Raw genomic sequence first — 24505 nt, 5'->3', positions numbered from 1 at the left:
GTTGATATTGTTTCAGTTTGGATTCCAGAAAAATCGGCATCCATGAACCGGTTCTCATCTTCCTTAACCGGAAGGTAGGCCTGTTGTAAACTTTCAAATATTAGAACCACCAGTCTACTATTAGGAGCAGGACTTCAAAAAGGGTCAAAACTAAAAGTTCACTCACTGAATCCAAATTAAAACAATTGCAATATAAAGCAGCTCAAGATAAATTTAGATTCGAGCCCCAAGTTACAATATTTTCTGTATTAAAATCTGAAAATTAGTTTTTCAGTGACCTCCCATAGTGACAGCAAAAATATCAGTTTAACTAGCATTTGGAATTTTTACTAGCAAATGTGCTACCACAAATACCAAGGCGAGCAATGAATCAAGTTAAAATGGACATTGCTTTCAATCTTGCAATATTCACTATTGAATTAAAAAACACAGGTCCAGCATCAAAGTCTCACTAGAGTAATGGCAAATGCTTTTCAGCTGACTGTGTATGCTATTATTTTCGTTGCTAACAGTAGGACTTTGGAAATTGCACACAGCCATAAATTTGCTTGTCTATTTAATATTTGCAGTTTAGTTTGTGCAAACAACTCTTTTGCATCAATTCAAATCAATATACCAATGGTCACCATTTTCTGTACCTTCGACTTTCTTTTTTGGCACCAGCTAATAAATGCACCAATAAATTCTGGGGCAGCAACAGGGGCGCCAGATCTCAATGTGTCTGCTGTGCAAGATACTCTGGCCATGGTACAAGATGCATGATCCTTTGCTGAAAGTATCTCAAGTGTTGTTCAGGCAATGAAAGACTGGAAAACACATTTGCTTGCACACAGCAAAACTTTAAAAAAAAAGACATGAGCTTTATATCACAGAATCTTACACCAGAGAGACATTCAGCCAATCATGCCTGTTCAGACTCTGAAAGAGCAATCAAATTAATCCCACTCTTCTTTCTCCATAGTCCTGCAAATTCTTCACTTTCAATTGTATATCCAAGACCCTTATGAAAGTTACTGATCCTGTTTACATTGCCCTTTCAGAAAGTAGAATACAATTTCTCCTCATCTCCACCACATCTCTATTTTTCTATTTTAATCAAGATTGATTACAGATGTCAACCCATTATTACGATGCATCATTGCATTATTTCACACGTTTATTAGTGCTTCAATAGTTCTGTACTCAATGACTACTTTATTATATTATATAGAGGGTTTGTTTGGCAAAAATAATCAGAATAATTATCAAAAAATTAATATAAACCTCAAACATTGAAAAGGTTATTTGTTCATAAATGGTGCCAGGAATATTAACCACCATTTGCCCAAAACTTCCCAATTTGCATTTGTTTTAGCAAGTATGCTGCTTCTATGCAACTACCACTATCACCTTTATTTGGTAGAAAAATGACAACAAAAGAGCTGACAATTCATAAATATAGCACATAAATCTTGTGGGAAGAATGAGGCAATTTAAACTAAATGGTTCTATTTCAAACTGGATACAGGGAGAGAGACCTGGAGTTACACATACACAAATCTTTGAAGGTACTCTTTTGTTTTATGAATAGAAGCAAGTTATATAAAATCTTTATGAAATATTGGTTTGGCTTAAGCGGGCATATTTTGTCCAGTTTTGGGCACCATGCTTATTTGTGGCAAGATTTGTGAGGATGTAGAATGGTATCAGGGATGAAAGGCTTCAATCACAAGTAAGGACTGGAGAAACGGGGTTTGTGCTCCTTACAACAGGGAAAGGTATAAGAAGTTTCATATGTGTTCAAAAATCACAACGGATTTACTCTATTTCCAACTGCAGCATCAGTAACCAGAGGACACAGATTGATAAGAGAACTAGAAGGGCATGTAGAAAAGAACTCTATGCTGCAAGTTATGGTCTGGGTTTGCACTGCCTGAAAGGATGGTTCAAGCAGATTCAATAGCAACTTTCAAAAGGGAAGTTCTTGAGGTGCAGGGTAGTGGACAGAGACCAGGGAGTAGGAATAATTGATTAGTTCTTTCAGTGTCAGCACAGGCACAATGGACCGAATGGTGTTCTGTATCGTTCTGTGATTCTACATGATGTGCAATTCACACAAGATTCTACAATGGTCCAACATCCACCTCAATGCTGGCCTCTGAAGGAAATGTTTATTGTGAAAGAACAGTGTTCTCTCACTAAAATTTGATTAAAGCCTCCTCAATGAGAAGTTTTCAGTTAATGCATTTATTTCTATTATCATAGAATCACTACAGTGCACAAGGAGGCCTTTCGGCCCGTCAGGTCTGCACCGACTCTCTTGAAGGGCACCGACCATCTGGACGGGCACCCCACCCACGATCAGGCCCCCACTCTATCCCAGTGACCCAGTAACTCCACCTAATGTTTTGGACACTAAGGGGCAATTGATTTGGACTGTGGGAGGAAACCGGAGCACCCGTAGGAGACCCACGAAGACGCGGGGAGAACATGCAAACTCCACACAGTCACCCGAGGCCGGAATTGAATCAGGTCCCTGGCACCATGAGGCAATATTGTTAACCACTGTGCCACACTGCGAATTAAATATGACCACAAGTTCATTGGACTGAACGACTTACAGCGGTCTTTTAATTAATCTGAAACCATTTTGAGCCCACTTTCACCTGTCAAATTTGGAATAACCTAGTTATCCTCACCATCCCATTTTTTCACCTACCTTTCCAGTGTATTTTTTTTTTTTTTTTAAATCAAGAAACATTATTGGTGAAACATTAACACAAGCAAAATGACTCACATACACTAAGCCAGTAATTGTTAGAATGAGCACACAGAAGAGAGACTTACAAGGGAACAACCCCAGCTGATTTGAAAATAATTCCACCCGACCTTATGCAAATACTTTAGTCGGCAAAACATTGTTTATTGTGACTCAGCAACACTCATCCAAATCCAGATGCGAAAAGATCAAGTGGAACATAATGCTTGAAATGACTCCTTTCAAAAAGACTTATACCTATCCTGCACCGCTAAAGGCATCACATAAATTTATAAACTATGTTGTCAAGAACTCTACTGCTCACTGAAACTAGCAGAAAACGGAGCGTCCTTGGTTCTGGCAATGTTAAAGTAATTTCACTAACATGTAAAAGTTAAATCCCAGGAAGCAGAAACAATCCCTCTATGATTAAAATAACCCTCTTGCAGACACTACATCTTACACATATCTCGTACAACGTCTAGCTACACTTTTCTTGGAAATTTCATCCTTTGTTGCACGTTGTTACTTGGCAGATAACATCCAACTAATAAATATGATTTCAGTTTGAGCACCCCTGTAAATGTAGTACAGTAATTAAGACAGTCGCTAAATCCACTGTGGTTACAAGGTGAAAACCCCAGCATTGGCTGCTACCACTGAAATCTTCCACTTCATAATGCACCAACTTTCATTAGTTCTCAGTAGGACTACCGTCAGGACACATTGCGTAAGCAAAGTGTCGCAGTTTGGACAAAAACGGGACACTTCTGCATCACCCCACATGTACAGGGTGAGTGAAAAATCACTAGGATCAGAAGCTGTGGAGGAGTCAGTGCCTGGTCACCCACCTAGCTAGAGGAGAATGCATGGAGATGAGCAAACATACTTACATAAGCAAAACAAACAAGGACAATGCATATGCAGACATTAATATAAATGGATATTACAAATAAAATCAAGTAATAAAGCATGATTAATATCCAAACAGACAAACAACTTACCGGAAAGCGTCTTTTCATAAGACTTTCCCATAGCGATGAAATTTCTCAAGCTGGGGTTGAATTGGTCCATAATAGTCTACAAAAATAAAATGGTGGGAGTGTTTCCCATAGTCAGTGCTTCCCATAGTCAGTGCTCTGCACACAGCAATTTTTACATCTCAAAAAATTTCACATGCCAGCAATAAACATCTGTGGTTTTAGCATACTTGAAACGCCATCCAGATTATGGACAAATAACATTTTTGAAGTTAATCTCTGCAAACCGTTTCATATGAAACTTACATTTGGTCTATTTAACAACAGCAAATGTTTGAAGAGCTACAGAAGTAATTATGTATCATGTGATTTCTCTCATTACAAAAAGGCATAATTACACAAAACACAAAGTATCATTTAATGTCATAAAGCAATCAACATAACATTACAGCATATAAAGAATCACTGGAGCACATACAGTTTATTGTTCAGCCAGTTTCCAATCATAATGAACAACTGGTCTATGGTTTAAAAAGGGAGTCAATTTTCTCTAATTGATTTTTGATAGACATCATTCAAAGAAGTGTAGTTATACCGAAGGATTGGTTTGTAAAATTCAACCTGCAACAGTTCCATAGACTGCTGTTGATCACTGGGCTCCAAGTGTGATGGTATTCACACAGTTGGTAGCAGCCTCCTTGTTAGAATAGTCATAATGGGGGACAAGCAATTGCGCTGGGCTTGTCGTAAGTCTGGTTCAATTTAAACTAGTTGAAACCTTTCCCTTCAACTTCAAAGTCTTTTCATAGCAGTTAGTTATACTCATTACTGTCAGGTTAGATTCGGTACTTCACTTAGCTGTGAAATAGATTTGGAGTTATGCCCAACTCAACCATTGTTGATTTGAATGGGTACTAACAAAAAAATAATAATTACTGGGGCACATTTAGAAGGGCATTTGACAAGGGGAAGTTTCAGATATTAGAACCATGGATCTGATACAGAAATAGGTATTTTACTTAAAAAATGATCTTGAGGTGGCTGATCAAGTGATGGCTAGGGGTCAAGTTGTGTACGTCTTTTGTATTGAGTCCCAACCATAGTTTAAAATAGACTGCATAATTTTATAACTACTAACTTGGATGGTTTATTTGAACAAATGCCAAAGACAAAGTTATCAAATTCAAATCAAATTATTAGTGTTTATTATTCAAACTGTTCACCTTCTACAGTCCAGTATCTAATACATACTTCATGAGTTACCCTGTTTCATGATGATCGAGATACCTTGACAAGGGGTATGTACACAAACAAGTAGCGAATTTCAGTGTCAAATATTTGTTTGAAATCCACCCATCTTAATTTCAGGGTGTTAAGAGATAGCGTTCCATTTCAGAGATTTACCTTCTTATAAAAGGCATATTACTCTCTTCCCTGTCCAATTTTCATCCTGTCAGAACTTCTATTGGCTTCCTGGTGCTACCACAGAGAAACAGATGGTTTCCTTTAGCACTTGTCCATCACACCATGGCCAAGATTGAAAACTCACTGCTAAACACGATATCAGATTATTGGATCCAAGGTAACTCATATTAGTGTTTCAATATGCTGCACTACAGCTCCAGGCAGATGTGTAATAATTATAATCTAAAAGTGTTAAGTATAAATTCATGCTAATTAACCGAACTGACTATTGAAGCATTAATCATATTGCAAGGTCAGTTACTTATAATGGGACTGGAGGACGGCGGGAAGGGAAATTGTGTTTGCAATTCTCCGTACAAATGAACACCTAATCTCCAAACTGTGGAGGATAATAGTAAGTAAATGTATGTGTAATGTTTCCCTGGGGGGGGAAGTTAAAGCAATGCATAATCTGCATTACCTCAGATAGCTGGCTACAGTACACTTTGAAGGAGATTACCTGCCTGTCCTTTGGGGCAGGACACAATTTGGTGGATCTATTTCCTACTATTTGGTTGTGATCAGGTTATCATTAGGGATTTTCAAAGCCGAAATTGATAGATTACATGACATCAAGGGATATGGAGATAGTTTGGGAAAGTGAAATAGATCTAACTGAATAGTAGAGCAGGCTTGATGGGCCGAATGGCCTGACCTGTTCTTATGGGTTAGCAGTGGATAGTTGCTCAGGTATCTATTTCATTATGGAAACCTTGCATCCCAAATTTAACAACCAGCTGATGGGAGTGTAAAGCCCACTAACAGTCAGAGCACAGTAACTGCAACAAACAACTCAATGTTTCTGAAGTCACCCAGTATGAATCATTCACAACCCGACTGTGCTCCACTATGATTCCTGGCCAATTATTTCACAGTGAGCTTTAACCTCCTTGTTCACACTTGAAGGAAAGTGCTGATTTAATGACTCACTACACTGCGAAGAAATCATTTTCAGCGTTCAATATGTGCACATCACTTTATCAGCACCTAAAAGTCTTACTCAATCGAGCTTCACACTCTTCCCTGCTGCTGATTAGTAAATTGTATTAAACCCAAGATACAATCAGGTCAGATATGGAAAAAAAATTGTCTTTAAGCGGCCGAAAGATGTGCCAGCAGTAATAGAGGGACAATGGAAAGACTTGAAAGATTATGGGGAAAATTTGACTCATAGCTCTAAAGAAAAGATGGTCAACATAATATCAAAGAATGCATTTTCTGACCTCTTTTTAAAAATGTTGTCCACTCCTCACCCCTTTTGTGATGACTGAGTTGTTGGGATTTGGAATGCGCTGCCTGGGGGAACGTTGAAGGCAGATGCCATAAGAGGTTTCAAAAGAGAGCTGGATATATATTTGAAAGTGATGAATTTCGAGGGCTAAAGAGATAGGGCTGGGGAATGGGATTAGCTAGGTAGCTCTTTCGGAAGCCAGTGTAGTCATGATGGGCCAAATGGCCTCCTTTTGTGCTGCAAAATTCTAAATGCGATTCTAAATGTGAACCACTTTATAGCTTCACAAATACAAATTTTGGCCCAAGCGTCTCTTCACCTGGTTTTCATTGAGTAACAGAAACTTATTGGAACCATGGGTTATCTCATTTTACCCATCAACTTATTCCAAAGCCAAGTTAAATCAGCTGAACCACTATACGATGGCACAGTGGTTAGCACTGCTGCCACACAACACCAGGATGTAGGTTCAATTCCGGCCTCGGGTCACTGACTGTGTGGAGTTTGCACTTTCTCCCCCCCGTCTGCGTGGGTTTCTCCGGGTGCTCCAGTTTTCTCCCACAGTTCAAAGATGTGCATGTTAGGTGTATTGCCATGATAAATTGCCTCTTAGTGTCCAGGGATGTGCAGGTTAGGTTATGGGGTTATAAGGATAGGACGGGGTAGACAGGGGAGTGGACATGGGCAGAGTTCTCATTTGAACGGTCGATGCAGATGCTAAAACTACAATTTCTTCTTCTCATTCCACAGAAAAGGATGAGCCAAAATAGCAGTACCTTTTAAACCAATACACTTGAGCACAGTTAGGCTTTTTATTCAAAAAATGTCTTAGCCAACACCCAATATACAATCAAAACATTCTACTGTTTTATAACACTCACCAAAAGCAAACTAACTCAATGCCTAGGGTTGGAAAGAATATTATTCTGCATCTTTTAAGGGACTAAACTGCTTAGAAAGTAACTCACTCATAAATAATGTCTGGTCTTGGATGGAAATTAGGACATAAATAGGGTGGCTCATTTTATTTATTAGGAAAATAAACCAAAGTGGACAATTAATGCAAAAGGATTTCCCACTCTATTTGGTGCTAAAAATACTGTCCTTCCCTGAACTACTACAAGTAGGGCCATGGAAGATGAGACATATATAGGGTAGCTATATTTCTTACAGAAATTTGTCTTAAATATGGTATGTACTGCACGTGTTTCCATGGAAGGGAGATATTGCATTACATAATATCAAACCAGATGCCACAAAACTGGTATTTCAGGACATCCATCTAAAGTGATAGGAGTTTTAAAAAAACAATAAAACAACACACCCAATAAACTGGGATAGAGAATAAAAACATTGCCTTCAATGGATCTCAAAATCTCTGCATTTCAGTAATACAAAGCAAATACTTCATATGAACATAAGAACAAAGAGTAGGCCATTCAGCACCTCAAGCCTGCTCCGCCATTTAATAAGATTGTGGCTGATCAGATGCCAACCTCAAATCTTCACTCCACCTACTCCCGATAATCTATCTTTGATGCTCCAGTTTCCTCCCTTTAAATTAGTGTTTTAAGGAAGAGATATGGTATGCTCTTGAGATTATAATATCCTCAGTGAAAAGGGGCCTGAATACCATCACCAGTTTTCTCTTGCTCACAGCCATTATTACTCATCCATCATTTCAGTACCACTGTGGCACTTGGTGCTGCTGCCCACCCACTGCACAGCAGCAATGAGAATACCAACTGGCTTCTTCCGGAGACCTACAGTAGAATTTAAGCCTGAAACCACTGCTGCACAAATCTTATTGTTCAATTCCAAGATTTCATTTGTTATGAAAATGATGACAAATGTGAACTCCTTGTAACAAATTAACCTGGCAGCAATCGGATTAATATGGCAATTCACCTTGTAACAAGTTATCCTGATAATGTGGCAATTCAGGTTTTGGTTACATGGTTGACATTTGTGATGCCTGCATTGCTACATTATTTTGTAATGACAGGCAAATTAGAAAGCTCTAAGCAGGTTCTGCTTTCCTACAGTCAAGGAATGCACTCCAAGAGATGTGAAATGAGATCGCGGGTTGGACGAAACCAGAAACTACCCACGACAACCTGACAGGATAAAGTTTCAAAACCACATCACCGCCGATTTTGAGAGTAGCAAACCTCCCAATACTGCAACAGCAGCATTCTCACACCACATACTTTGAATACAAACAAAGTATGCAATAGGGTGGGGAGGGCAAGTCCATCATTAGCAATTTTATACTTTGGCGATCTTTAAAGACTTCCTTCAGGCAACCCCCTGAGATCTTATGGCATCTTCAGGACAGGTTTAGCACAGGGCTAAATCGTTGGCTTTGAAAGCAGACCAAGGCAGGCCAGCAGCACGGTTCAATTCCTGTACCAGCCTCCCCGAACAGGCGCCGGAATGTAGCGACTAGGGGCTTTTCACAGTAACTTGATTTGAAGCCTACTTGTGACAATAAGCGATTTTCATTTTCAATATGAATGCCTGCCAGCTGCTAATTAAACAATCTCATAATACCAACCTTGCATATATACAGTATTATTCTTGGCAATACATTCTTTACATTTCACATGGTAAAAACTGATATTTATTCAAAACAGAGGATAGAAATATTTGTCATTCAGATAAATCATTCTTAAACATAATACAAATTGTGTAAAAAGCCTGGTGTACAAGCAATTCAAGAGCATGGCTTCCCAAAGGAGTTAGGATTCCCTAGGTCTTTCCCTTGAAAATGAACCGCCTTCGGTTTTGAGCAACTACAGACTAATTTAAAATCTAAACTCTATTACTAGCACTAGAAAGGAGTTAATTACTCCGCGCACAAAAAAATGCAAGGGAATCCTGTATATAGTGAAAGGCAGATTGCTTTGAAATTCAACAACGGAAGGAACGCTGGAGGTATTTGATACCCCCATGGTATCAGATACCAACGAAAGGGCATAGATAGATGGTGTAAAGGATTAATAGATAACCCCTCTGTTCCCATGATTAGCAAACTGCCCAAACTTTGCTTTCGCATCTCATGACATCAAATGGACTCCACGCCCAGATTACTGGCCCGGAATGTATCCCCCACCCCACCCAGCCAAGATTCCCCCATCCTGCACGGTGAAGATTCGTGCTCTGCGAGTTCGCGGAGAACGCTTTACCTAAAATCTGCACTTCCCTAAATTGGGGGGGGGGGGGGAAGGAAGTTTACGCGCACTTAATCTTTCTGAACAGTAGACTTTTAAAATAAAAACACTTTCGCAATGAGGCAGGTTTCCTTTGTATACTGGGAAGCACAACTGGGATTAGCAAGAGTCCTGCTTTGGAAAAAGCCAATTGGAAACTTTTAAAAATAGACAACTTGTACCTTGGAGAGGTGACTGACCCTCGGGTTAAAACACCACCAGTCAGCGCTCTCCCCCTCAAAATGGGGGGGCTTGAGTCGGGTGCTCTTTCCAAGAGCCGGTGCAGACTCGATGGGCCGAATGGCCTCTATCTGCACTGTAAATTCTATGAAAATCTATGAAATCAGCCAATGGTCATCTGGGACTATGGCCACGTAATGTCTGAAGAACAATGAAAAAGTGGGACGCGGAATCGTGGTTAATAATCCCCATCAGGATAGCCAAGCACCTTCATTAGCAAGAAAAGCATCACGCAAAAAGAAAAGCTCAGCTCAAGTGAGGTGAGCCCACTTTTTAGCCTGGAAAATCCAAACATTCTGCAGAAAGACTTTCAAACCGATGCTTTAAAACAACTTAACTTTCTGCCAGGAGAACAACCCGTCTCTCCTCTTCCCCCACCCCCCCAAAAAAAAAAAAATGGTTGAACTGGGGATCTCAACAAAAAAAAAAGTAGTGGAGAGGGGGGGATAAAAAAAGTTGGAAGTTCCTGTGGCTTTGGATTTTAATGAAGGGGGTAGAGGGGCAGACAGCATGTTGGCAGAAGGTGACCTCTTGGAGCTGCTGCCAAACAACCCAACTCACCTTGTAGACATTCTCGGTCATACGATGGACTTCGTCCGTGCGAGACATGGTCGGTCGGTGGTTCGGTGACTTGCTCAAGCCTCTCTCTCTCTCTCTCCTCAGCTCAGTCAGCCGCCCAGCAACTTGCCGAAACCGAATCTCAAAAGTTACTTCGCCGCGCGCGCGAATAAAAAGCCTCTCTCGCCCCCTGAAACTTTTTTTTTCTCTCTCTCTCTCTCTTCCCTCACACTTTCCCTCTCACAGCTTGACAGTCATTTCCAAGCCGCCCACGCAAGCGGCACAAGAGTGTGAGAGAAAGAGAAGCAGACAGGCGCTCCACCGCGCAGGCGCCAGGCCGGGCCGCCCCGTCGCCTAGGAAACCCGCAGGTCCTCCCAGGAAGAGAGATGTCAGCCGAAGCCGAGGGGCGGGGAGGACTCCTCGCTCCATTGGCTGGAACGTCCTCCCCACGGCCCCGCCCCTCGCGAACCGGCTAGGTTGCCTCCGCGCTGCTGACGTCACGGCCGGCTGACGTGCTCGAGCGGATTCCGTTGGAAAGACCTGGCAGCGAGATGGCGATCAAGGGATTCGCTTCCCCTCCCCCACCCCTCTCAATATTTATATAAATAAATAAATAGGAAGAAACGTAAGTGGTCTCCACGGCAACTCTGCACGTTAGAAATCTCCCTCCGTGTGCAGCGAGTACGCAAGGTTGGCAGCTCTCTCCCGCCCGCGGGCTTCTTCATACCCCCTCCCCCTCCTCCCTCCCACTCCTCGGCATTTTGCTTCACTCTTTGGAAGCATTAAAAAAAACGGGGGTAATTTATTCGCAAAGTCATCCGACGTGGGCTCATCTGGTGGGCAACGGTGACTTACTCTCAGCCCGGGGGGGCTGACTCGGCCCGCGTGATCTAAATGTCATCCCAATCTCCCGTCCCCACACCGAGTCCAGGGTGGGTGCTGGATGATTTCAACAACCCCCCTCTCCCCGTGCAGCTGAGGCACTGCTGCCCTCTCAGCATCTCTCTCTCTGAGTCAGCATCTCTCTCTCTCTCCCTCAGGCATCTCTTTTTCAGGCATATCTCTCTCAGGTATATCTCTCTCTCACTATCTCTCCCCGGCATCTCACTCAGGCATCTCTCTCACTCGGGCATATCTCTGTCTCTCTGACATTTCTGTGTCTCTCTCTCTGACATCTCTCTTTCTCACCCAATCATCTCTCTCAAGCATCTCTCGCTCTCTGTGACAACTCTTTCCCAAGAATCTTTCTCTCAGCCATCTCTCTCTCTCTCTGACATCTCTCTCTCAAGCATCGCTCTTGAACATAGAACATACAGTGCAGAACGAGGCCATTTGGCCCATCAAATAAGCACCGACCCACTTAAGCCCTCACTTCCACACTATCGCAGTAACCCAATAACCACTCCTTTTGGTCACTCAGGGCAATTTATCATGGCCAATCCACCTAACCTGCACGTCTTTGGACTGTGGGAGGAAACCAGGGCACCCAGAGGAAACCCACACAGACACTGGGAGAATGTGCAGACTCCACACAGACAGTGGCCCAACGGGGAATCGAACCTGGGACCCTGGTGCTGAGAAGCCACAGTGCTATCCACTTGTGCTACCGTATTGCCCGCAAGCATCTATCTCTCTCCAGCATCTTTCTCTTTCAAGCATCTTTTTCTCTCAAGCATCTTTCTCTCAAGCTCTCTCCAGCATCTCTCTCTCCAGCATCTCTCTCTCCAGCACCTCTCTCTCCAGCACCTCTCTCTCCAGCACCTCTCTCTCCAGCACCTCTCTCTCCAGCACCTCTCTCTCCAGCACCTCTCTCTCCAGCACCTCTCTCTCCAGCACCTCTCTCTCCAGCATCTTTCCCTTTGTCTCATGCATCTTTCTCTTTTTCTCAAGCATGTTTTTCTCTCAAGCATCTTTCTCTTTCTCCCAAGCTCTCTCCAACATCTCTCTCTCTCCAGCATATCTCTCTCTCCAGCATATCTCTCTCTCCAGCATCTCTCTCTCCAGCATCTCTCTCTCCAGCATCTCTCTCCAGCATCTCTCTCCAGCACCTTTCTCTCCAGCACCTTTCTCTCCAGCACCTTTCCATCCAGCACCCCTCTCTCCAGCATCTTTCTCTTTCTCTCCAGCATCTTTCTCTTTCTCTCCAGCATCTTTCCCTTTCTCTCCAGCATCTTTCCCTTTCTCTCCAGCATCTTTCTCTTTCTCTCCAGCATCTTTCCCTTTCTCTCAAGCATCTTTCCCTTTCTCTCCAGCATCTTTCTCTTTCTCTCCAGCATCTTTCCCTTTCTCTCCAGCATCTTTCCCTTTCTCTCCAGCATCTTTCCCTTTCTCTCCAGCATCTTTCCCTTTCTCTCCAGCATCTTTCTCTTTCTCTCCAGCATCTTTCCCTTTCTCTCAAGCATCTTTCCCTTTCTCTCCAGCATCTTTCTCTTTCTCTCCAGCATCTTTCCCTTTCTCTCACGCATCTTTCCCTTTCCCTCACGCATCTTTCCCTTTCTCTCAAGCATCTCTCTTTGTCTCAAGCATCTGTGTCTCTCTTAAGCAACTTTCTCTCCAACATTGCGGGGGTGGGGGGCACGCGAATCATGTTCATATGTTTTGGTCCTGTCCCAAGCTAGAGGATTACTGGAGGGAGGTTTATAGGGTAATTTCTAAAGTGGTGCACATGAAACTGGACCCGGGCCCCCAGATGGCCATATCCGGGTTGTCAGACCAGCCAGGGTTGGAAACCGGCGCGGAGGCAGATGTTGTAGCCTTGTTGAACGCCGAAAGGCGGATCCTGATGGGATGGAGAGCAACCTCTCCACCCTGTGTCCTGGCGTGGCAGGGGGGACTTGTTGGAATTCTTGACTCTTGAGAAGGTTAAGTTTGAACTGAGGGGAAGGATGGAGGAGTTCTACAATTCATTGGCATTATTCATCATGCACTTTCAAGAACTGGATAACATCAAACATTAGTTGGGGGGGGGGGGGGGTTGTGTTGATGGTGACTATGGGTGATTCCTTTTTGTCATTTGTTTATGTGAACATGCGGGCTAATGTTTGGGGCTTGGGAGGATGGGATCGTCGTTATTGATATGGGGATTGACATATTTGTTACTGATTATTGATTGTTGTTGGTGGGTGTAAATTTGGGAGAAAATGTGAAAAAGGGGAATAAATTTTTAAAAAAAATAAAAGCATCTTTGTCTCTCTCGGGCCTCTCTGTCTCTCTCGGGCCTCTCTGTCTCTCTTGGGCCTCTCTGTCTCTCTCGGGCCTCTCTGTCTCTCTCTCGAGCATCTCTGTCTCTCTCGAGCATCTCTGTCTCTCTCGAGCATCTCTGTCTCTCTCGGGCATCTCTGTCTCTCTCGGGCATCTCTGTCTCTCTCGGGCATCTCTGTCTCTCTCGGGCATCTCTGTCTCTCTCGGGCATCTCTGTCTCTCGAGCATCTCTGTCTCTCTCTCGGGCCTCTCTGTCTCTCTCGGGCCTCTCTGTCTCTCTCGGGCCTCTCTGTCTCTCTCGGGCCTCTCTGTCTCTCTCGGGCCTCTCTGTCTCTCTCTGGCCTCTCTGTCTCTCTCGGGCCTCTCTGTCTCTCTCGGGCCTCTCTGTCTCTCTCGGGCCTCTCTGTCTCTCTCGGGCCTCTCTGTCTCTCTCGGGCCTCTCTGTCTCTCTCGGGCCTCTCTGTCTCTCTCGGGCCTCTCTGTCTCTCTCGGGCCCCTCTGTCTCTCTCGGGCCCCTCTGTCTCTCTCGGGCCCCTCTGTCTCTCTCGGGCCCCTCTGTCTCTCTCGGGCCCCTCTGTCTCTCTCGGGCCCCTCTGTCTCTCTCGGGCCCCTCTGTCTCTCTCGGGCCCCTCTGTCTCTCTCGGGCCCCTCTGTCTCTCTCGGGCCCCTCTGTCTCTCTCGGGCCCCTCTGTCTCTCTCGGGCCCCTCTGTCTCTCTCGGGCCCCTCTGTCTCTCTCGGGCCCCTCTGTCTCTCTCGGGCCCCTCTGTCTCTCTCGGGCCCCTCTGTCTCTCTCGGGCCCCTCTGTCTCTCTCGGGCCCCTCTGTCTCTCTCGGGCCCCTCTGTCTCTCTCGGGCCCCTCTGTCTCTCTCGGGCCCCTCTGTCTCTCTCGGGCCCCTCTGTCTCTCTCGGGCCCCTCTGTCTCTCTCGGGCCCCTCTGTCTCTCTCGGGCCCCTCTGTCTCTCTCGGGCCCCTCTGTCTCTCTCGGGCCCCTCTGTCTCTCTCGGGCCCCTCTGTCTCTCTCGGGCCCCTCTGTCTCTCTCGGGCCCCTCAGTCTCTCTCGGGCCCCTCAGTCTCTCTCGGGCCCCTCAGTCTCTCTCGGGCCCCTCAGTCTCTCTCGGGCCCCTCAGTCTCTCTCGGGCCCCTCAGTCTCTCTCGGGCATCCGTGTCTCTCTCGGGCATCCGTGTCTCTCTCGGGCATCCGTGTCTCTCTCGGGCATCCGTGTCTCTCTCGGGCATCCGTGTCTCTCTCGGGCATCCGTGTCTCTCTCGGGCATCCGTGTCTCTCTCGGGCATCCGTGTCTCTCTCGGGCATCCGTGTCTCTCTCGGGCATCCGTGTCTCTCTCGGGCATCCGTGTCTCTCTCGGGCATCCGTGTCTCTCTCGGGCATCCGTGTCTCTCTCGGGCATCCGTGTCTCTCTCGGGCATCCGTGTCTCTCTCGGGCATCCGTGTCTCTCTCGGGCATCCGTGTCTCTCTCGGGCATCCGTGTCTCTCTCGGGCATCCGTGTCTCTCTCGGGCATCCCTGTCTCTCTCGGGCATCCCTGTCTCTCTCGGGCATCCCTGTCTCTCTCGGGCATCCCTGTCTCTCTCGGGCATCCCTGTCTCTCTCGGGCATCCCTGTCTCTCTCGGGCATCCCTGTCTCTCTCGGGCATCCCTGTCTCTCTCGGGCATCCCTGTCTCTCTCGGGCATCCCTGTCTCTCTCGGGCATCCCTGTCTCTCTCGGGCATCCCTGTCTCTCTCGGGCATCCCTGTCTCTCTCGGGCATCCCTGTCTCTCTCGGGCATCCCTGTCTCTCTCGGGCATCCCTGTCTCTCTCGGGCATCCCTGTCTCTCTCGGGCATCCCTGTCTCTCTCGGGCATCCCTGTCTCTCTCGGGCATCCCTGTCTCTCTCGGGCATCCCTGTCTCTCTCGGGCATCCCTGTCTCTCTCGGGCATCCCTGTCTCTCTCGGGCATCCCTGTCTCTCTCGGGCATCCCTGTCTCTCTCGGGCATCCCTGTCTCTCTCGGGCATCCCTGTCTCTCTCGGGCATCCCTGTCTCTCTCGGGCATCCCTGTCTCTCTCGGGCATCCCTGTCTCTCTCGGGCATCCCTGTCTATCTCGGGCATCCCTGTCTATCTCGGGCATCCCTGTCTATCTCGGGCATCCCTGTCTCTCTCGGGCATCCCTGTCTCTCTCGGGCATCCCTGTCTCTCTCGGGCATCCCTGTCTCTCTCGGGCATCCCTGTCTCTCTCGGGCATCCCTGTCTCTCTCGGGCATCCCTGTCTCTCTCGGGCATCCCTGTCTCTCTCGGGCATCCCTGTCTCTCTCGGGCATCCCTGTCTCTCTCGGGCATCCCTGTCTCTCTCACGCATCTCAGTCTCTCTCACGCCTCTCTGTCTGTCTCACGCCTCTCTGTCTGTCTCGGGCCTCTCTGTCTGTCTCGGGCCTCTCTGTCTGTCTCGGGCCTCTCTGTCTGTCTCGGGCCTCTCTGTCTGTCTCGGGCCTCTCTGTCTGTCTCGGGCCTCTCTGTCTGTCTCGGGCCTCTCTGTCTGTCTCGGGCCTCTCTGTCTGTCTCGGGCCTCTCTGTCTGTCTCGGGCCTCTCTGTCTGTCTCGGGCCTCTCTGTCTGTCTCGGGCCTCTCTGTCTGTCTCGGGCCTCTCTGTCTGTCTCGAGCATCTCTGTCTCTCTCGAGCATCTCTGTCTCTCTCGAGCATCTCTGTCTCTCTCGAGCATCTCTCTTTCTCGAGCATCCCATTCTCTCTTTCAAGCAACACTCATGTATCTCTTTCAAATATCTTTCTCTCAAATATCTTTCAAGCATCTCTCTCTTTCTCTCAAGTATCTCTCTTTTTCTCAAGTATCTCTCTCTCTCTCTCAAGTATCTCTCTCTCTCAAGTATCTCTCTTTCTCAAGTATCTCTCTCTTCCTCTCAAGTATCTCTCTCTTCCTCTCAAGTATCTCTCTCTTCCTCTCAAGTATCTCTCTCTTTCTCTCAAGTATCTCTCTCTTTCTCTCAAGTATCTCTCTCTTTCTCTCAAGTATCTCTCTCTTTCTCTCAAGTATCTCTCTCTTTCTCTCAAGTATCTCTCTCTTTCTCTCAAGTATCTCTCTCTTTCTCTCAGGTATCTCTCTCTTTTTCTCAAGTATCTCTCTCTTTCTCTCAAGTATCTCTTTCTCTCAAATATCTTTCTCTCTCGTATCTCTCTTTCTATCAAGCATCTCTCTCTTTCAAGCATCTGTCAAACATCTTCTCTTTTTCTCAGGAACCTCTTTCTCTCAGGAATCTCTCCATGTATAGTTTGCTGCTTTTGCAAATTTATGCAGTGCAGAGTTTGCTGCTTTTGCAAATTTATGCAGAGCAGAGTTTGCTGCTTTTGCACATTCATGCTGTTTTTTCTCTCTCTCTCTCCCCTGCTGTCAGTTCATCATCAACACATCTTCCTGATTCCCTGAACATCAGGTATGAGAGTCCAAAGGTTCTTCATGGCTCCCTCTTGAAGGAGACCCCCCCCCCCCTTCCTGTGTTTTGTTTAGTGACTGAACAGTAATGACTGTAACCATTTTCTGATGGTCTTTTTCTGTTTTTGTTTTAAACAAAACATTGCAATGAATTTACAGTTAAGGAAAATCAATATTAAGGTTGGAAAATGTAAGCATGAAATGTGCACCAGTCTCCCACATTCCTCGGCTTTTTTTCTTTCCAAATGCATCCCTGGAAAAATGGCTATCTTCCTGATTCTGTCCTCGGGGGTTTTTAATATGTTGTGAATTGCTGACAAAATAAATCTATGCATTGGTTTAATTAGAAATATTTTCTTGTAAAACAAAGACAGTATCTAAGGATTGGAGTGATGATTGTGTGTTAAACCAGATGGCTCAATCTCAAGGCCAATTAAGAAAACATTTGAAAAATGTAATACTTGAATTACTTAAGCCACTAAAGAAAGTTTGCAACAACAAATTGATTACACAATTAAGTATCAAACTGATCATTTATATAATATGGAAACGGCAAGTATTAAGAGAACAAAGAACAAAGAAAATTACAGGACAGGAACAGGCCCTTCGGCCCTCCCAGCTAGACCGATCCAGATCCTTTATCTAAACCTGTCACCTATTTTCCAAGGATCTACTTCCCTCTGTTCCCCGCCCGTTCATATATCTGTCTAGATGCATCTGAAATGATGCTATTGTGCCCGCCTCTACCACCTCCGCTGGCAAAGCGTTCCAGGCACCCACCACCCTCTGCGTAAAAGACTTTCCACGCACATCTCTCTTAAACTTTCCCCCTCTCACCTGAACTCATGACCCCTTGTAATTGACACTCCTACTCTTGGAAAAAGCTTGTTGCTATCCACCCTGTACATACCGCTCATAATTTTGTAGACCTCAATCAGGTCCCCCTCAACCTCCGTCTTTCCAACGAAAACAATCCTAATCTACTCAACCTTTCTTCATAGCTAGCACCCTCCATAACAGGCAACATCCTGGTGAACCTCCTCTGCACCCTCTCTAAAGCATCCACATCCTTCTGGTAATGTGGCGACCAGAACTGCATGCAGTATTCCAAATGTGGCCTAACCAAAGTCCTATACAACTGTAACATGACCTGCCAACTCTTGTACTCAATACCCCATCCGATGAAGGCAAGCATGCTGTATGCCTTCTTGACCACTCTATCGACCCGCGTTGTCACCTTCAGGGTACAATGGACCTGAACTCCCAGATCTCTCTGTACATCAATTTTCCCAGGACTCTTCCATTGACCGTATAGTCCGCTCTTGAATTAGATCTTCCAAAATGCATCACCTCGCATTTGCCTGGATTGAACTCCATCTGCCATTTCTCTGCCCAACTTTCCAATCTATCTATATTTTGCTGTATTCTCTGACAGTCCTCCTCGCTATCTGCAACTCCACCAATCTTAGTATCATCTGCAAACTTGCTAATCAAACCACCTATACCTTCGTCCAGATCATTTATGTATATCACAAACAACAGTGGTCCGAGCACGGATCCCTGTGGAACACCACTCGTCACCTTTCTCCATTTTGAAACACTCCCTTCCACCACTACTCTCTGTCTCCTGGAAAATTGTTTCTGTAACTTTGCTTAAGGGCAAGGAGAATTATCAGTACTTAGCCCATGGTATTTACTTGCTAAAATCCTATCTTTACCAGAAAGTTACTGCGTGAAGTGCTCATGCACAGGCACATTACGTGATTTCATGCAATGATTGGGGAAACCCATCCAGAATCCCTGCTCAGGACCACAACGTTTCATGTAGTGAGTGCAGCCATGCTCACAAATCAGTCAATGGCCTTTTATTTGTACACTTTATGCATCAGTCTATTTTATGCATGGTTGAATTTTGGTTATCAGGCTATGGCAGGATGGGTTGACAATCTGTTCCCAAGGCGACAACAAATCCAGCTGTCAGCCAACTGCTCGGAGCTGACCAATATGCCTGGACTGTGCTCAGCAACTCCTCATAGCAACCCAGCGGAGCTGGTAAAAATCATTCCTTCATGCCACATACTGGCATTTCAATATACTGCAATATTATGTGACCATGGTTTTATTTGTAATTTTCTTTACTTCCGATTTATACATCTGTGTTCCCTTTCCTACTACAGTGATGGCAACAACAGATATTTATATAGTGTCCTTAATGTAAAAAAAAATCCCAAGGCCCTTCAGATAAAGGTAATCAGACAAGAAATGGATGCTGAGCCAAAGAGGAAGCTATTCAGAGTTGGAACTAAAAGTTTGGTCAAAGTGGGGGATTTTAACAGAGGGTCTCAAAGGTTAGCAACACCTCTAGGACAAAGTGGAGCCAAAATGTTGGATTCTTTTTACTATTCTTGAAACAGTTCACATTCCATGACACCCAGTTGAACAGTAATATGCAAGGTTCTTACTGACCATTTCCAATGCTGAGAGTTGCTAAACTTTGATCATACCTTTACTGTATCAGACAAATAAAGTTGCTTCCCTACAGTGAAAAGGGGAAAATCCGATGACAGTCCCCACATTTGCTCTCATGAACAACTTACTCCGCAATCATGAGTGGTAATGGATGGAGGTCATTTGCTCATATGTCCCAGTCTCGGATGTGATTTCCCAATACAAACTAAAGTGCACCATTTACATGTATACTATAAGATTAAAACTTTTTAGTATTTTATTTTCCTCCCAATAGTCATTTTCATTTTTTTCATGAAAAAAGGCCAAAGAATTGAAATGTAGATTTTTTTAAAATGCAATCTTTAGCTTTAAGTTGATTGCTGATCAATATCAGGGTTCTGTAGGTTAGTGTCTGCTGGATTATCAAGTTAGGCTGTGTTTATACAGATGTCATAGTCTCAGGATAGAGGTCAATGTGCCAAGATAAGAGTCAACCATTTAGGAATGCGATGAAGCGTTCACTTTGAGGATTGTGAATCTTTGGAATTCTCTACCACAGAGGACTGTGAATGTTCAGTTGTTGAGTGATTTCAAGACCGATTGATTAGATTTTTGGGCATTAAGTGAATCAAGATATATGGGGATCAGACAGGAAAGTGGATATCTTACGATCTTATTGAATGAAGGAGAAGGCTGAAAGGGCCGTATGGCCTACCTTTGCTTCTATTTTCGATATAGAATCCCTACAGGGCAAAAGGAAGCCATTCAGCCCATCAAATCTGCACCAACCCCTCTGAAAGAGCACCCTACCTGGGCCCACTCCCCTGTCCTATTTAGGTCTAACCTGTACATCTGTGGGTACTAAGGGACAATTTAGCATAGCCATTCCACCCAACCTGCATTTCTTTGGACTGTGGGAGGAAACCAGAGTACTTGGAGGACACCCACGCAAACACTGGGAGAATGTACAAACTCCACACAGTCACCCAGGCCGCAATTAAACCCTGGTCCCTAGTGTTGTGAGGCAACACTGCTAACCACTGTGCCACAGTGCTTTTTTTAAAAAGAAAATGAAATGTAATCATTTTTAAAAGAGCATACCTAATTGAATATGCCTATTGAACCATTAAATCAAAATCTTTGTGCAGTGTTTCCTTTTTTTTTAAATTTAGAGGATCCAATTATTTTTTTTCCAATTAAGGAGCAATTTAACATGTCCAATCCACCTAACTTGCACATGTTTGTGTTGTGAGGGTGAGATCCATGCAGACACGGGGGAGAATGTGCAAACCCCACACGGACAGTGAGTCGGGGCCAGGATGAAACCCAGGTCCTTGGCGCCATGAGGCAGCAGTGCTAACCACTGCGCCATCATGCTGCCCCTATGCAGTGTTTATCTAACCTGGAAATAACCCAATACTGAATAAAAACTAGCTGTGCACTACTGTATTTTATTATCAAAGAACATACCTATCAAGCTATATTACATTCTTCTGCTAACACTAAAATGTTTGTACTATAGTCAAAATAAACCGCTATAAACAATTAGTTTGATTCTTTTAAAAAAGGATGTCTACATAAATATTTAAATAAATGCAACGTGATTGGCTTATATACATTATGCTATTTAAATCATTGATCAATAGCACAATGTGGCACCAAAGAAACAAAACATTAAGGGCAGTAATGCACACAGCACAGAAGGAGGCCATTCAGCTCATCATGCAAAGATGAAAGTGTTTGCAATTCGTTCCCCTCATTCTTGCCCTTTCCCCACAGTCTTGCAAATGTTTCTCTGTATCCATCTAATTCCCTTTTGAAAGTTACATCTGAATCTGCTTCCACTATCCTTTTTTTAAAAATATGCTTTTATTAAGAATTTTTCAACAATATTTTCCACCTTACAAACAACCCCCCCCCCCCCCCCCCTAAAAAAATAAGATACAGAACTTTGTACATTGGATTCTTCCCGTACATGCCAGTTTCAGGATCATTCATGTGTTTTCTTGCTCAAATGCCCCCCAGAGAAACCCCCCCCCCCCCACGAACGATGTCCCCCCCCTGGGCTGCTGCTGTCTGACCTTCATCTAACGCTCCGCGAGATGGTCTAGGAACGGTTGCCACCACCTGTAGAACCCCTGTGCAGACCCTCTCAAGGCAAACTTTATCCTTTCCAACTTGATAAACCCAACCATATAATTTATCCAGGCCTCCACGCTGGGGGGCTTCGCCTCCTTCCACATTAGCAAGATCCTTCGCCGGGCTACTAGGGACGCAAAGGCCAGAATGCTGGCCTCTTTCGCCTCCTGCACTCCCGGCTCGTCCACTACTCCAAATAGTGCTAGCCCCCAGCTGGGCTTGACCCGGACTTTCACCACCTTAGATAGTGTTCCCGCCACTCCCCTCCAGTGCCGGGCATGACCAAAACATATGGACATGGTTCGCCGGACTTCCTGAGCACCTCCCACATCTGTCCTCCACCCCAAAGAACCTACTCAGCCTCGCCCTCGTCTATGAACCACCTTAAATTGTATCAGGCTAAGCCTGGCACACGAGGAAGAGGAATTAACCCTACTTAGGGCATCAACCCATAGCCCCTCCTCAATCTCCTCCCCCAACTCCTCCTCCCATTTACCCTTTAGCTCCTCTACCAACGCCTCCCCCTCTTCTTTCATCTCCTGGTATATCGCCGACACGTTGCCCTCTCCGACCCATACGCCCGAAATCACCCTATCTTGAATCCCCTGTGCCGGGAGTAGCGGAAATTCCCTCACCTGCCGCCTCACAAACGCCCTCACTTGCATGTACCTGAAAACGTTTCCCGGAGGTAGCCCAAACTTCTCCTCCAGCGCCCCTAAGCTCGCAAACGTCCCATCAATGAACAGGTCCCCCATTCTTCTAATCCCTGCCCGATGCCAGCTCTGAAACCCCCCGTCTATCCTTCCTGGGACAAACCGATGGTTGTCTCTGATTGGGGACCACACCGAGGCTCCCGTCGCACCCCTGTGCTGTCTCCACTGCCCCCAGATCTTTAGCGTTGCCGCCACCACCGAGCTCGTGGTGTACCTTGTCGGCGAGAGCGGCAGCGGTGCCGTCACCAGCGCCCCCAAGCTCGTTCCCTTGCAGGACGCCATCTCCAACCTCTTCCACGCCGCCCCTTCTCTCACCATCACCCACTTACGGATCATTGCCACGTTGGCTGCCCAATAGTAACCAGCCAAATTCGGCAACGCCAACCCTCCTCTATCTCTGCTACGCTCCAGGAGCCCCCTCCTTACCCGTGGGGTCTTGCTCGCCCATACAAATCCCATAATGCTCCTGCTTACCCTCTTAAAGAAGGCGTTAGTAATCGGCATTGGAATACAAAAAGAAATCTCGGGAGGACCACCATTTTAACCGACTGTACCCTTCCCGCCAACGAGAGTGGCAACATGTCCTACCTTTTAAAATCCTCCTCCATCTGCTCCACCAACCGCGTCAAATTAAGTTTGTGCAGTGCCCCCCAGCTCCTAGCTACCTGAATCCCCAAGTATCGAAAGTTCCTTTCCGCCCTCCTCAATGGTAGGTCGTCTATCCCTCTTCCCTGGTCCCCCGGATGGATCACAAAGAGCTCACTCTTTCCCACATTGAGCTTATAGCCCGAAAAATCTCCAAACTCCCGTAGGATCTGCATTACCTCCACCATCCCCTCCACTGGATCCATCACATACAGCAACAGGTCGTCTGCGTACAGCGACACTCGATGTTCCTCTCCCCCTCGAACCATCCCCTTCCATTTCCCCAACTCCCTTAACGCCACGGCCAAAGGTTCAATTGCTAATGCAAACAGCAGAGGGGACAGGGTGCACCCCTGCCTCGTCCCTCGACACAGCCGGAAATACTCCGACCTCCAGCGGTTCATGACCACACTCGCCACCAGGGCTTTATACAGGAGCTTAACCCAACTAATAAACCCTCCCCCAAACTCAAACCTCCTCAACGCTTCCCAGAGATACTCCCACTCTACCCGATCAAAGGCTGTCCATGGCTGTCACTAGCTCCGCTTCTCTCTCCATAATTATCACATTTAGGAGCCTTCTCACATTAGTATTTAACTGCCTACCCTTTACCAATCCCGTCTGGTCCTCATGAATCACCCCCAGGACACAGTCCTCAATCCTCGTGGCCAACATTTTTGCCAGCAACTTAGCATCTACATTAAGGAGCGAGATCGGTCTATACGACCCACATTGCAGTGGGTCCTTATCCCGCTTCAAGATCAAAGAGATCGTTGCCTCCGACATTGTCGGGGGCAGGGTCCCCCCCCCCCCCCCCTGCTTCATTGAAGATCCTTACCAGCAACGGGGCTAACAGGTCTACATACTTCCTATAAAACTCCACCGGGAACCCATCCGGCCCCGGGGCCTTCCCTGCCTGCATGCTCCCCAGTCCTTTAACTAGCTCCTCCACCCCAATTGGCGCCCCCAAACCAGCCACCTCCTGCTCCTCCACCCTTGGGAACCTCAATTGGTCCAAGAATCGCCGCATCCCCTCTTTTCCCCCTGGGGGCTGGTACCTATACAGTTCCTCGTAAAAGGCCTTAAAAGCCTCATTCACTTCCCCCGCACTACGCACCGTAGTTCCCCTGCCATCTTTGACTCCGCCTATTTCCCTCGCTGCCATCCTCTACGGAGCTGATGTGCCAGCATCCGGCTCGCCTTCTCCCCATATTCATATATCGCCCCCTGTGCCTTCCTCCACTGTGCCTCTGCCTTCCCTGTGGTCAACAGGTCGAACTCCGTCTGGAGACTTCGTCTCTCCCTGATTAGTCCCTCATCAGGAGCCTCTGCATAGCTCCTGTCCACCCTTAAAATCTCCCCCACTAACCTCTCCCTTTCCCTGCCCTCTCTCTTCACCCTGTGAGCCCTGATGGAGATTAACTCTCCCCTGACCACCGCCTTCAGCGCCTCCCATACTACTCCCACCTGCACCTCCCCGTTGTCGTTGGC

The 24505-nt window shown here is 46.0% G+C and overlaps 1 protein-coding gene and 1 long non-coding RNA gene across 4 annotated transcripts in view; one reads left to right on the top strand and one right to left on the bottom strand.

Moving 5' to 3' along the window:
- LOC140395626 (BAR/IMD domain-containing adapter protein 2-like) overlaps positions 1-10740 on the bottom strand; it is a 91644-nt gene extending 80904 nt beyond the window's left edge. For all 3 annotated transcript variants that reach the window (XM_072483622.1, XM_072483621.1, XM_072483624.1), the window contains exons 1-2: positions 10426-10740; positions 3742-3817 (exon numbers count right to left, since the gene is read on the bottom strand). In XM_072483622.1, the coding sequence (XP_072339723.1) occupies positions 3742-3817; positions 10426-10473 (124 nt within the window). In that variant the 5' untranslated portion in view covers positions 10474-10740. The remainder of the gene's footprint in view (positions 1-3741; positions 3818-10425) is intronic.
- Positions 10741-10868: 128 nt separating this feature from the next.
- LOC140395627 (uncharacterized) overlaps positions 10869-24505 on the top strand; it is a 43990-nt gene continuing 30353 nt past the window's right edge. Inside the window, exons 1-2 of the long non-coding RNA XR_011936260.1 lie at positions 10869-11048; positions 18993-19121. This is a non-coding gene — a long non-coding RNA (uncharacterized lncRNA). The remainder of the gene's footprint in view (positions 11049-18992; positions 19122-24505) is intronic.

Source organism: Scyliorhinus torazame, chromosome 18 (assembly GCF_047496885.1).
Source record: "Scyliorhinus torazame isolate Kashiwa2021f chromosome 18, sScyTor2.1, whole genome shotgun sequence".
Taxonomy (NCBI): domain Eukaryota; kingdom Metazoa; phylum Chordata; class Chondrichthyes; order Carcharhiniformes; family Scyliorhinidae; genus Scyliorhinus; species Scyliorhinus torazame.
The sequence above is the reverse complement of the archived record's forward strand: the minus strand, read 5'-3'. Positions and strand labels throughout refer to the sequence as shown.